General features: G+C 34.0%; 1 protein-coding gene across 4 annotated transcripts in view; it reads left to right on the forward strand.

Moving 5' to 3' along the window:
- The window catches only part of DZIP3 (DAZ interacting zinc finger protein 3), a 116,132-nt gene that overhangs the window by 68,061 nt on the left and 35,244 nt on the right, over window positions 1–12,827 (forward strand). For all 4 annotated transcript variants that reach the window (XM_031959638.1, XM_012544506.3, XM_012544509.3 and 1 more), the window contains 2 exons: window positions 2,300–2,325; window positions 11,779–11,947. In XM_031959638.1, the coding sequence (XP_031815498.1) occupies window positions 2,300–2,325; window positions 11,779–11,947 (195 nt within the window). The remainder of the gene's footprint in view (window positions 1–2,299; window positions 2,326–11,778; window positions 11,948–12,827) is intronic.

Here is a 12,827-nt window from a genome sequence, read left to right on the forward strand (position 1 = left end):
TAAAGAAACTACTAGCACGGGTAATTCTTAATAAAGAAATGATTTATTGAGTATTTTATATATGTCAAGATCTCACAGTTTCTTCAAATGATAAGTTGACCTATAAAAAATGCTAAACCCTTTGGCTTGAATAATACATGGTTAAAATAAAACATTATTTACTAAGTCAGATTTGTCAAGTTAAAGATACTCTATCAAGATAACCATTAGTCATCAGAAAACCAATCCTTGACTGTCACTTTTAACAAGTGAGATTATAAAAACCAAGAGAATTTGAAACAACTAATTTATTTTTTCTATATCTATACTGAACACTTGAATGTAATACATTTATTCACTCTTTGAACTGAAAATCAATCCAGGTAGAGAGGTAGCTAAAACAACTTACGAAGTCTTGTGAATATTTATTGAGTAGTCTTGGCATTCTGAGATCTGAATGTGTAATCTGGATTTTTTGGTTATATTCAACTTATATATTTTTATGTGTAATAGTGTCTAGATAAAAGTCACTTGGAAAGTTTTATCCTTTTTTATCTGGAGATAGTTAAAAATCCTAATTCATTTTAAAAAATATATATTAGAACTCAGTATTACAGTAGCACAATTTTTTTTATCCTTCAGGTGTGTTTAGTCTGCTTGCAAACCTTTAGGGAATCTTGATTTTCTTTTTCACATCTGAGAGGGTGCAAAGAAATCACTCTTATCTGTAGGAAAGGAAAAACAATTTTCCTTTATCTAGTCTCCTGAACTATGCCTGTTTTCTAGAGTGCCTTATTCCTTTGTAGGGACCTGATTTGATATTGGAGCCTGTAGTTACACCTAGGTTTCTTGAACCATTTGGACGAATATAGCCATCTGTGTCTCATTGCCTTTGTGTTGAAAAAAATCCTTTTTCCTATCCGGTTGTATGAGAAGGAAACTGAGATCTTGTTAAAATTCACTTATGTGTCAAAATACAGTATGAATAAAGTATCTCTTTAATTGTTCAATGGCCAGATTCCTGTAAAACTCAAATAGAACAGCCCTGAACATTAATATTGATAAAGATTAAGAAAAAGTGAAGCCAGTTTTAAAACAAAACAGCTGCTTTTATTGAGTTAAATTAAATTGTAAGTTTTAAGCAAAATTGTTGAGACTAGTTTGGTAAAAAACAAAGTTTTGCGGTGTTGGGTTTTTTTTTGGTACTAGATATACTTTTTATATCATTATTTAGTATACTACAGCTTACTGTTTCACTTAATAATTCTTTTAAAATTCATTGATTTTAAAGCCTTGAATTAAAGTATTTTTTTGGAAAGTTCCCTTCTGCAAAGCAGATGGGCTACATAGATTACAGTTAAACTGGTGGTCCTACTTGGACACATCCTACTTGGACATGTAAACTTGTCATTTTTTACCTCCAAAAAGTAGGCCTAGGAAGCAATACTATTAAGCAGTTTCCCATGGATTACTGTTGTTTCTTTTCTATCATTTGGAAAAAAAGATTATACTTAATCACTACTAGTACAAAAGCCCAGATTGTCATACTGCCAAATTAAATGCAATACAAAAGGAGAAAAAAATAAAATTATTTATAAATATAAATGATATCAAAATTTACTTCTTTTAAAAATTTTACTTTTTCCAGAATTTTAAGATTTTCTATTTTAAAGGAATACTAATAAAGATCAGTGTTTTTAGAAACTAGTGTCTTAACCCTGTGAGAGGATCAGATTGGAAATTTGTTAGAGTTGATTATAGTCTAGAAGTTATTTGGTATATGACTGTGCGTATCTAAATGGAGGAAGTGTATGATATCAAAATGCCTGTAAATGGTTATTATGACTACCTTATGTAGACCCATTTCAACTATTTTCATTCTTTGATTTTAGTAGAAATCAGTGTGATTCCTCAAAGTAAAACCCTCTTCACTGGCTCTCACTTCTTTAGGTATTTTATGGATGGAAGCTTTTTGAGGGCAGGGACTGGCTTGCTTTATATTTGCAGTCCTAATGTATAATAAAATTCCAGGGACACAGATGCTAATTCATTCATACCCTCAGTTATTCATATTGCTGATGTAGGCTAGTTTTACATACATGGGAACAGTATTAGCAGTTTTGAAAAGTCAGTCTTAACACATAACCTACCAGTATCAGCTGAGAACAATAAGGTTGTCCTTTGGAATTAATTCTCTTGCCAAAGGTGTTAGAAATACACTCCCCAAATCAGCCTTCCAAGTTTTAAATATAGACAGGCCATTACGCTATTCAGATATAATGATGGTCTTCTGCTAATATTTTTTTGTATTCTGTTTCAGAATAAAGAATTGAATAAAGAGCATAGGTAAGTGTCAGTTTCTTCATTGTTTTTAAATGCATGTGAAGAATTCCTAGCCAATGTACCACAGCCCTTGAGTTAGAAAATGTTTTCACTGGGGGTTGAAGAGAGAGTGGCTCAGTCTTTGTTATTCTTTTTTGTTTTTTATAACTTTTTCATGAGGGCTGACAAGAAGATAGATAATCATTTCTTATAGAAGAATGGAATTGGTAACCCCATTTTTTGTAGCTACTAAAGAGTAGTCTAATCCTAATTGCTTACATTCAAGCACTAACTTTAGTTCAGTTTGAATCTAGTTCAGAACAATTTAGTTCACTACGACCCAGTGTTTGTTTAGTGAACAGCTGACTTTGGGACTACCACTAGGTGGATATGGGGGTCAGGAACAAGAAGACATGGCCCTTGTTCTTAAAGAATGGAACCTAGTATTGAGATATAGCATGCCAGTTTTCATTAACGATCCCAAATGCTTTTCTCTTCTATATCTATCCCTAACTCCTTTGCAATAGAGAGAACTTTATTCCTATGATAGACAAAGAATTTTTTGTTTTGGCTGGAGAAGCAGTATGATTTAGAGAATAGAGCACTTGAAATAGAAATCAGGAAATCTGGATTCTAGTTCTGGCTTCACTACTTGTTAGTTATGTAATATCCCTGAGACTTAATTTCCCCAGCTGTAAAATAAATGTATCATCTATTTACCTAATAGGGTAATTGTAAGAATTAAATGAAAAAAATGGATGTGAAATTGGTATAAAAATTGTAGAAATGTAAAATGTCATTATTTTTATTTTATTAATAATTTTAATATTGAGGGATAATTGGTTATATAAAAACTGGATTACATTTTTGCATTTCATTTGTTAGAATATCATTTGTAGGAGAATAATAACTTAGTGAAGAAATGACTATAATGGTAATTACCATATTAAAAATCATCCTTTCCACATCTTCTCACTAGAAATATTATATCTAGGCTTAAGTGGCCTTAGAATTCCTTGTAAAGACATGATATATACAGCATAGTTAAAATGTAGTAGTGATGAACTTTTGACAGCTGAAATTTTTGCAAACTGAAAATACTTAATGTGTAAGTAGTTGTATTTTCACCATAGTGGATCTGAGCCACTATGATGAATAGGAAATAAATGGTCCATCTTCACAAGAGACGTTGATTCTTAGAAAAAATGAAAGGAAGATTCTGGAGAGATAGTGGAATATGTCAGAAAATTCTAAACTGTCCAGATTTTCCCTCAAAACAACTGTGCCTCAGGATGACCATAAACCAGGAGAAAAAAATAAAACGTGGGGCAGAACAAGGGTCTTCTTGGGACTTCTGGAGAAGAACTGAAAAAAGGCCCCAGAGACTAAAGTTTAAACCTTCTCAAACACTTTCTTTTTAGTTTTGCAGAAACAATTAGTGGGGAGCCCTGGGACAAGCTGGGTTCAGTGGGAGCCTCTGCCTGAACTACAGGAACTTTCACCTGGGGACTGGCCTTGGGTGAGAAGGAACCAGCATAGCGGGTAAATGCAGAAACAGTGGGACAGGGTAGCTATCGACACTGGCAGGAGGATGGAGCTTTTGGTTTAGAGCTCTATGGGGAAAAGTGAAGATAGAGGCATCATTTCTCCCATCCAAGGATTAGAAGTCTTACACTAATACTTCAAATTAAAAAAAAATTAAACAGGCAAAGAAGAACCCAATCATAGAAATTTAGGGATTAGGGAAGACTGGGGTTCATATTCATACTGGGGAGGACAGTAGGTAAAAAAAGTTTCTCCTACTCCCAGAAAGTAACATTAAATGTCTAGCAGCCTAAAAAAAGTTTATAAAAGAACTCAAAGACTTCAAATATCACATGAGAGAGATTGAGGAAAAACTTTTAAAAAATCATCTAAGAAAAATGTGAAGATTATGGGAAAAAAAAGTTAACAAACTAGAAAAGGAAATCCAGCGTCTTAAAGGAAAAAATAGTTCTTTGAAAATAAGAATTAGGCAAGAGGAAGCTAAAAAAACTATAAGAGACCAAGAAATAACAAAACAAAATATAAAGAATGGAAAAAAATAGAAGAAAATGTGAAACATATTATAAGAAAAACAACAGATCTGGAGAACAGATCAAAAAGAGAAACATAAGAATAATTGGATTTCCTGAAAATTGTGACCAAAAAAAGAATCCTGACACAATAATGCAAGAAATAATTAAAATTGTCCTGAAGTGATAGAACATGAAGGGAAAGTAAAAATAGAAAAAATTCACTGATCATTACCTCAGAGGTACTATATGGAAAATACATAGGAATATTATTGTCAAATTTCAAAAATCTCAGATCAGAGAAAATTTTATAAGGAACAAAAAGAAAAAAACAATTCAAATATGCTGGAGCTATAATTAGAATTATATAGGGTTTATCAGCAGTTACAATAAAAGACCACAGGTCTGGGAATTATATATATCAATAATAAAAGAACTAGACCTGCAGCCAAAAATAGAATATCCAGCCAAACTAAGCATAATAGGGAGCAGAAATAAAAATGAACATTCAACGAACTTGCAGATCTTCAGGATTTTGTCTCAACCAAATTTGAACCTAATAGAAAATTTAACATGTAAGAGTCAAGATCAAAAATTAATTTCAAGGAACTCAATGTGAACAAATTGTTTATTTTTTACATGGAAATGTATACCATATGTTTAAGATTGACATCAGTAATTGGGTAGCTCAAAAAAAAAAGATTGGGACATGTGAAGATCGCGTATTTTAAAATCAGCAGGAGTCAAGAGTTCAGGTTAGGGGAAAATCGTCAGTCTATTCTCAGTGAAGAAGGATCGGAGGCGGAAGAGAATCGGCGATAGCAATGTGTGCACCTGAGTCAAGAACCTAGCTAGATCACCAGCCACATGACCAGCAGCCAGGAAAATAAGAACCCAGGCCCAATCTCTCCCAGCTTTTCTTCCTGTTCCTCTCTCTGCCTCCACCCACCAAAATCGTCATTTCCTGTACAACACATCAGGACTTGCACAGAGAGTGGGCAGGGACCATTCTTTATCCAATCATGTATAGAGTATAGTCCAATTACTATTTAGCCTCATGTACTTGGGACCTCAGTGCATCAACTCAAACTTCAGCCCATTACAGGGACAGAGGTAAGTATGATCTGATTCTAAAAAGTAAAATTGTCTAGGAGAAAATAAAAATAATAATTATGTTATACAAATGAGGTATAAAGGAATAATCAACCCAGAGGCATTAGACGGGAGAAGGGTTGGTAGTTCTAAAATCTACTCACGTCGAGAATAGGTTAAATAGGGAACAACACACACACACACCTTAAAAATTATAGCAAATCTATAAAGAAATGAAGGGGAGAGAATAAGATAACATGGGGTATAGAAGGGTATGTAGATTTATGGCGTAGATTGCTGTGAATGGGATACAGAGGGAAGAAAAGGGTGGGGAGAGAAAATAAGGGAAGAATCCATGAGTGGGACGAGGTAATAGCATGGCAAGTGAAAGAGTAGAATGTTATCAGAGATAGGGAATAAGAGATATTCATATACATACTACAAAAAAAATCAGGAGTAGAATTTATTAGGAAAAACAAAAAGTAGGGCTAACAATCATTGATCTCAATCAATGCCTAACTTAAAGATTAAATCAAGAGAAATCTACATTGTGTCAGCCATATTAATATTGTTTTAGATAGATGTTCACATATGTGTAAATGCATGTGTGTCTATGTAATATGTGTACATATGCATGTACATATGCATGCATGTGTGTATATATATGTGTGTGTGTGAGTGAATATATATTATATGTGTGTATATATATATATATAGAGAGAGTTCTCTCTCTCTCTGTGTGTGTGTGTGTGTGTGTGTGTAAATAAATAAATAAACATAACTGTAGCCTGCTTGGGATTGGGGGAGTGAAAATGTGTGTGTGTGTGTGTGTATATATATATATATATATATATATATATATATATATATCTCAATGTATCCACTTAATAGTAGTCTGCTTGGGGGTGGGGGTGGGAAAGAAAGGGGGGAAAAGAATAAAAGTGCATAGCAAAGAATAAAAGAATAACCTACAAGGAAGAAGAAAAGATGGACACTCATGGATATAATTTCTTCTATTCTTATATATCCTTTCTTGAAATGGAAACTTGTCCCTGATATTTTGATGGACATATGACAATCATATTTTATTTTCCTTTTCTATCTTTTTCTATTTTTCTTTTTTCTTATTTTATTTTTAGTTGAAAAAAGATAACTTTTTAAAAAAAGATAATAAATAAAAATAGAGGAAAAAAGAAATTGAAAATACCAGTTTTGACATGGTGGCAATATTTTATTCAGGTTTTGTCTATACACCAGCTGAACAGATGTCTGATAGATTTAAATGTGGTCATTCACCTAGTTATTTTGCCTTATATAAATAACAACAAATTGTGAGTTATACTGGTTTTATTGTTGAATTTTTTGAAATGGCTATAGAAATATTTCATTGTAGATAGCCTCAGAAATCTCAAATGAGCAAATTGGGGAACATGCTTAAAATTATAAAATACCATACAAGTAAATAGCATGATTATATTAGTTCTCTGTTGCCTGAGAGACTAGAAGAGAGAAGATTTAGGGAGAATATGATTTACTGTCTTCAAATATATGAAGTGTTGTTATGTTCTGTGGAAGAAAAGTCAGACTTACTCTGGTTGGTCTTGGAAGCAGAAATAGAATTTGTGTGTAGAAGCTGTGGAGACCAACTTAGGCAGGCCAATCAAGGTATTTGGTGGCAGGCAAGTCTGTGACATAGTACATTATCACTGGGCTGTTTCTGGAGGTATGATTTCTTACTATGTCTTAGCACTGCTTTGGACTCTTGTCACTGTTGTTCCCCTCATTTCTGCTTCATGCTTCCTGTTCTTCTGGTCACTAAAGATGCAGCTATTTCTCATCTTCTGTATCCTATTTTTCTGGTAAGACTCTTTTTTATAAAATTTTGAGTTCTAAAATTTTCTCCCTCCTTCCTCCCTCAATCAGTAAGCAGTTTACCTTAAAATGTAATTTAACATGAGAATTCTCTAATGAGTATATCAGATATGGGTTGGACTTTTATCATGTCCTTTTCACTCCTTGAGATCCTTTTCACTCTTGAGATCATGTGAGTTTGTGCATGTTCCTTTCTCTTAGCTTTTCTTCCTGTTTGTTAGCAGGATCACGTTAATTAATAGTAGGGGAATCTCCCATATTGTAGCTTTAAAAAAAAACCCTCAAACCAAACTACTGAATGTTGTAGAGAAATAAGAGAACTGATGTCACTTAGACTGAAAGAAAAGTAATAAAACATTTATGCTTGAGATATTAGGTTTGTAGTTTTTTTCCTTTAATGTTGAATTGGGAATTCCTGTTTGGTTTGTTATTATTGTAACTATAGTCATATTTCATTGGTTTCTCAGTGATTTCTATCACTGGAATTTTAGATGTTATCAAGAATTTTTAAAGGTCTTATCTAAAAAGACCTATCTTATAACTGTTTTGAATTCTCAGTAACGTTAACTAGGACCCTAATAGTGAAATTGTAGCAATAAGATGCAGTTTCTATTTTTGTATTTTTTTATTCTAAGGGATAACTTTAAAATTTATTCATTTAAAAATTTATGTTATTCCTAATGAAGTTGCCTTTAATTTTAAATGTAAGCAAAATCTTATTTTGATGACTAGTAGAGGCACAATTAAATTAATAATTCATTTAAAAATAATAATAGGATTCAGTGTGATATAGTGTGTAGACCACTGAAATTAATAATTAGGAATTGTGCTTTCAACTCTTAGCTCTTCTATTAACTAGCTATGTAGGAAGTAAAATTACTTTCCCTCCCTACCTGACTTATTTTCTTCGTGCCGCCTTCTCTTCTTCCTCTTTTCTTTCTATTCCTTTCTTTTTTCCTCCCTTACTTTTCTTTTACATTTTCTTTGTCCTTCTTTTTCTCCCCTTTTCCCTCCTTTGAGTTTTCTCTCTCCCTTCCTTCTTTCTATGTCTTTCATTAAGCATTTATTAAGCATTATTAGGTTGTGGGGGAACATAACAAGTTTAGTTAAAACATTTCCTGATCTCATTGAAACATGTAGCAATATAGGGAATAAGACAAAATACAGCCAGTCAACAAGCATGTATTAAGCACCTATTATGTGCCAGGCACAGAAGTAAACACTAAGGATCCAAAGAAAGATAATCCCTATATTCAAGGAATTCACAGTCGAATGGAGAAGAGTACATGCAAATAATTAGGTACAAAGAATATAGATATGGAATAAATTGAAGATAATCAACAATAGGGAAGTTACTAACATTAAGGAAGTTTGGGAAATACTTCTTGTAGGTGAGATTTAGCTGGTTATTGAAGGGCATCAGGAGAGAGAGCATTTCAGGCATGGGGTGCAGCCAGTGAAAAATGCCTGGAGTTGGGAAATGGTTTATCTTGTAAAAAGAACAGGAAGGAAGTCAGTGTCCCTGGATTTCAGACTATGTGGGCATGAGTAAAATATAAGAAGAGTAGAAAGGTGTGAGAGAGCTGGCGGTAAAATAATCAGACATGAAATTTAAGCAGCTCAGTTTGACTTTTGAGTTGGAGAATATTCTAAAATGGGGAGAGACTTAGGGTAGGGACACCAACCAAAAAATTAATGCAGTAGTCCAGTTATGAGGTAATGAGGGCTTGGCCCAAGGTAGTGGAAGTGTCAGAGGAATGGGAGGGGGCTGTCAGAAGGATGTTAACATGCAGATATAACAGAACTTATTGACTGATTGGATGTGGGAAAGTAAGAGAGTGAAAAGTCAAAGATGATATCTAGATTTTGAGTCTGGGTGACTGGAAGGGTGGTGGGGCCCTTTTCAATAACAGGGAATTTAGGAAAATGTGGGAACTTGGGGGAAAGATAATGAATTTGGTTTTAAACATATTGAGTTTAAGATGTCTGTGAGACATCCAGTTGAAGATGTCCATTAAGAAGTTGGAAATAGCAGAAGTTGGGGCAATACCAGCAGATTTGACAGTTATTATTAACAGAAGGATAACTGGCTGGATCTCCAACTGGCTTCAGGGGTCCTCAAAATATGGCCGTGGGCCAGATGCAGCAGCTGAGGACATTTATCCCCCTCACCCAGGGCTATGAAGTTTCTTTATTTAAAGATCCACAAAACAAAGTTTTTGTTTTTACTATAGTCCGCCCCTCCAACAGTCTGAGGGACAGTGAACTGGCCCCCTTTTTAAAAAGTTTGAGGACTCCTGGGTTAGATAGTAGAAAAGAAGAGGGCTCAGGACAATGTGGGAGGACACCCACTGTTAAAGGATATGTGCTGGATGAAGTTACAGCAAAAGAGGCTGACAAATATTGGTCAGGTACATAAGAAGAGAATCAGGAGAGAGTAATGTCACAAACATCTAGAGAGAAGAGAATAGGAGATGGTGATTGCCAAAGGCTGCAGAGAGATCTGGAAAGATGAGTATTGAGAACAGGCTTTGGCAACTAACACAGATAACTATAATCAACAATTTTACCTAGAAGTGTATTGGAGTTACAAAATAAAGTTCTATTTGATATATGAGAAAAAAGGAAATTAATGACAGGGGCATCAAGGAAGTTTTCATGGAGAAAGTGGCATTTGAGATGGATTTTAAAGAATGAGTAGGAATTTAGCCACTAAAAATAGGAAGGGAGAGAACATTCCAGGCCCTGGAAATAGTTTCAGCAAAAATGGAAAAGCTGAAAAGAATTAAGTATGTCAGGAGGACAGAAATTAGTCCAGTTGGTACAAATGTATAGAGTGCATAGAAATGAATAGGGTAGTTTGGGATTGTAAATGGTCTTAAATACTAGACAAGGGAGTTTAAATTTTACTTAATAGGTAGTAGGAAACCACTGCAGATATCTTTAGTGGGTATATGGGTGATCAGATCTGTGAAAAAAGAAAATTATTCTCACAGGAGTATCAAGGGTGGATTAGTATGGGGAGAGAGCAGAGAAAATGTAAGACCTTTCAAGAAACTATTTCTTCCTTTTCATTATAGAACAGTAAAAATATTCTTAAGGGAATGACGAACTTTTTTTTTCCAAGAACATTTCTTTTGACTTGGTATGCAAAAGCAGATCTTGCTATTAAAACTTAAGCAAGATAGCAGTGACACAACATATGGTTTAGTAATAAGGACTTGTACAAAAGTGGTAGCAGAGGGAATATTGTTAAGAAGATACATCCAAATTTCAGTATTCTGGATCAGAAAGATAATGAAGTTTAAGGAGATAACTATGACAGTAAATGGCTGAAGTTGGGAAGACATAAAATCCTTTTTTGGAATTGAGGAAGTTTAGTGACAATGGTCAGGTTGTTGGAGGGGTTCTACATCAAAACCCCTAGAATGATAGCAGACACTGAACTGGAGAAAGAGAGACTCATATAAGACTAAAATATATTTGAATTTACCAGAAATTCCCAAATAAAGGTAGTGTTGCTTCTTAGTTCTGTCCTCTACTGTGGTACTTTAATTAAAAAGATAGCAAACATCTTATTTAGTTTTAAAAAATTATTAATTATATGATCACATCTGTAAAATCCCTTACATTATATAACATTTTAAATTTAGAGTAGAAAGAATTCTAAGAAGCAGTTTTAGTATTTTCAAACATTATTTAAGCCAACAAGGTTTATATCACATATTTAGAAGATGCTTCTGATAATGCCATCATTGTAGATATAATTTTTTGATCATTGAATGGATTCCATTCTAGGTATATTTCTTAGCTTTTTCTCTTGGTGTAATATCTTGTCATAATCAAAATCAAACTTCTACTTTTGAATTTCTGTTTCACATTCAATTTTAGAAATTTAGAAAGCTGCTTAAAGGAAGATGGTAGATGACAACCCTAAGGATGGGGGTGTGTTTGTGCTAGAGGCTCATTACCTATACTTAAAAAGAAAACTTATTGATGATAGAGTATAAATAATGGGGAGTGAGGAATATATATGGATGTTCTTCCTCCTGGCTTTATGAATTGAATCAGGAAAGAAATGCAGCCTCCACTGGAGAGGGTTAAAAGAAAGAGCCAAGTTTCAGTTAAGGTGAGAGGACAGTTAAAAAGTTACCAACTGGTAATTACTGTATTGGGAGGTAGATTTTGTGCTATGATTAGATTTTAGATGTTAGAGGATTTGTACACAATTACCTACAAATGGTTTTTGAAACAGAATTTGGGTATTGATGTTTTAGAAGGTGCTTGTGTCTCATTTTTCAGAATAGCTAAAGCAATGCACAGCTCCCCAGCAGAGTAGTGGTGTGCCTATCTTGTCCAGCCCATTGATCAGAGATAGTGGGATGGTAATATGAGCAGGAATGTTTGGATGAAAAGTATTGATGCAATTTTTTAAATCATCTTAATTATTTTTCCATAGTCCAAATATCCTCAGAAAGGAAGAACAGTTGGAAAAAATTCAAGAACTAAATCAACAGTCGAGTAATGGACAAGAGAAACAGAACCCATGTGATCTCCTGCATGATCCTGTAGCTGACAAAGAGCTCTATAATCCAGCTCATTCAGAAGTTCTAGACTTCCCTGATCAGGTGAGCTTGGCTAGACCAGGGATGTTTGCTAATGGGAGGACATGATTCTGCCTCTCTCCTTGAAAAGACAGTTTCAAAACACTGTCTATAATAGTTGTGTTACTTCTCCCTTTAAGCTAGAAGATAAACCCTGGGACATTATCAGGGGACCCTATGAGGCGTACTTCTTAATATTACTTTTCAAAATCCACAAATTATATTTTGGATGCCAGGAAATTCCAGCCTTTGTGATTTACAGATGTTTATTTTGAATTGTCAGTCACATGTATTCTAATGAAGGTTCAAAGTTTCTGGTAGATGATAAAACAAGGGATACAATTGCAGAGGACTGCAATTTTTAATCCTGGCCTGGGGTGATCCAGGCCAATCCATTTCAATAAGTATTTATTTACATGCCATACACGGATGTATTCTACATTGAAACCTCTACTTTTCTCCCACACCTTCACTTCTCAATCCTTAGTTATTCTAAGTACACTGGGAAACATTGAGCTCAAAAAACCTATACTGTGTCAATAGAAGAGACAAGGAACAAACCTTTTGGATTTTAGAAACAAATTATTTCTTTATTTCAAATGGTTGTAAATTACTATTGGGAAGAATTAATTAGAAATTAATTGCTAAAAAATAAAAGGATTTTTGCTCATTAAAAGGAAAAACAAGTGAAATCCCATCAGTGCAGATATCATTAAAAGAAAGGATGCTATAAGAAAGAGGCCATTTCCCTTGGTGTAACCCAATGTAATGGTGCTTTTTGATTTGATTAAGAAAAATTCTCTAAAGACAACACATTGTAGAGAAATGTGGAGGGGCAGTATAAATAAAGTTAGACAGAGTTGGAAGTCCTTGGCTTAGTTCCTAGGTGGGCTACCTTACCTGT

This window comes from Sarcophilus harrisii, chromosome 3, assembly GCF_902635505.1.
Source record: "Sarcophilus harrisii chromosome 3, mSarHar1.11, whole genome shotgun sequence".
In the NCBI taxonomy this organism is placed as follows: Eukaryota; Metazoa; Chordata; class Mammalia; order Dasyuromorphia; family Dasyuridae; genus Sarcophilus; species Sarcophilus harrisii.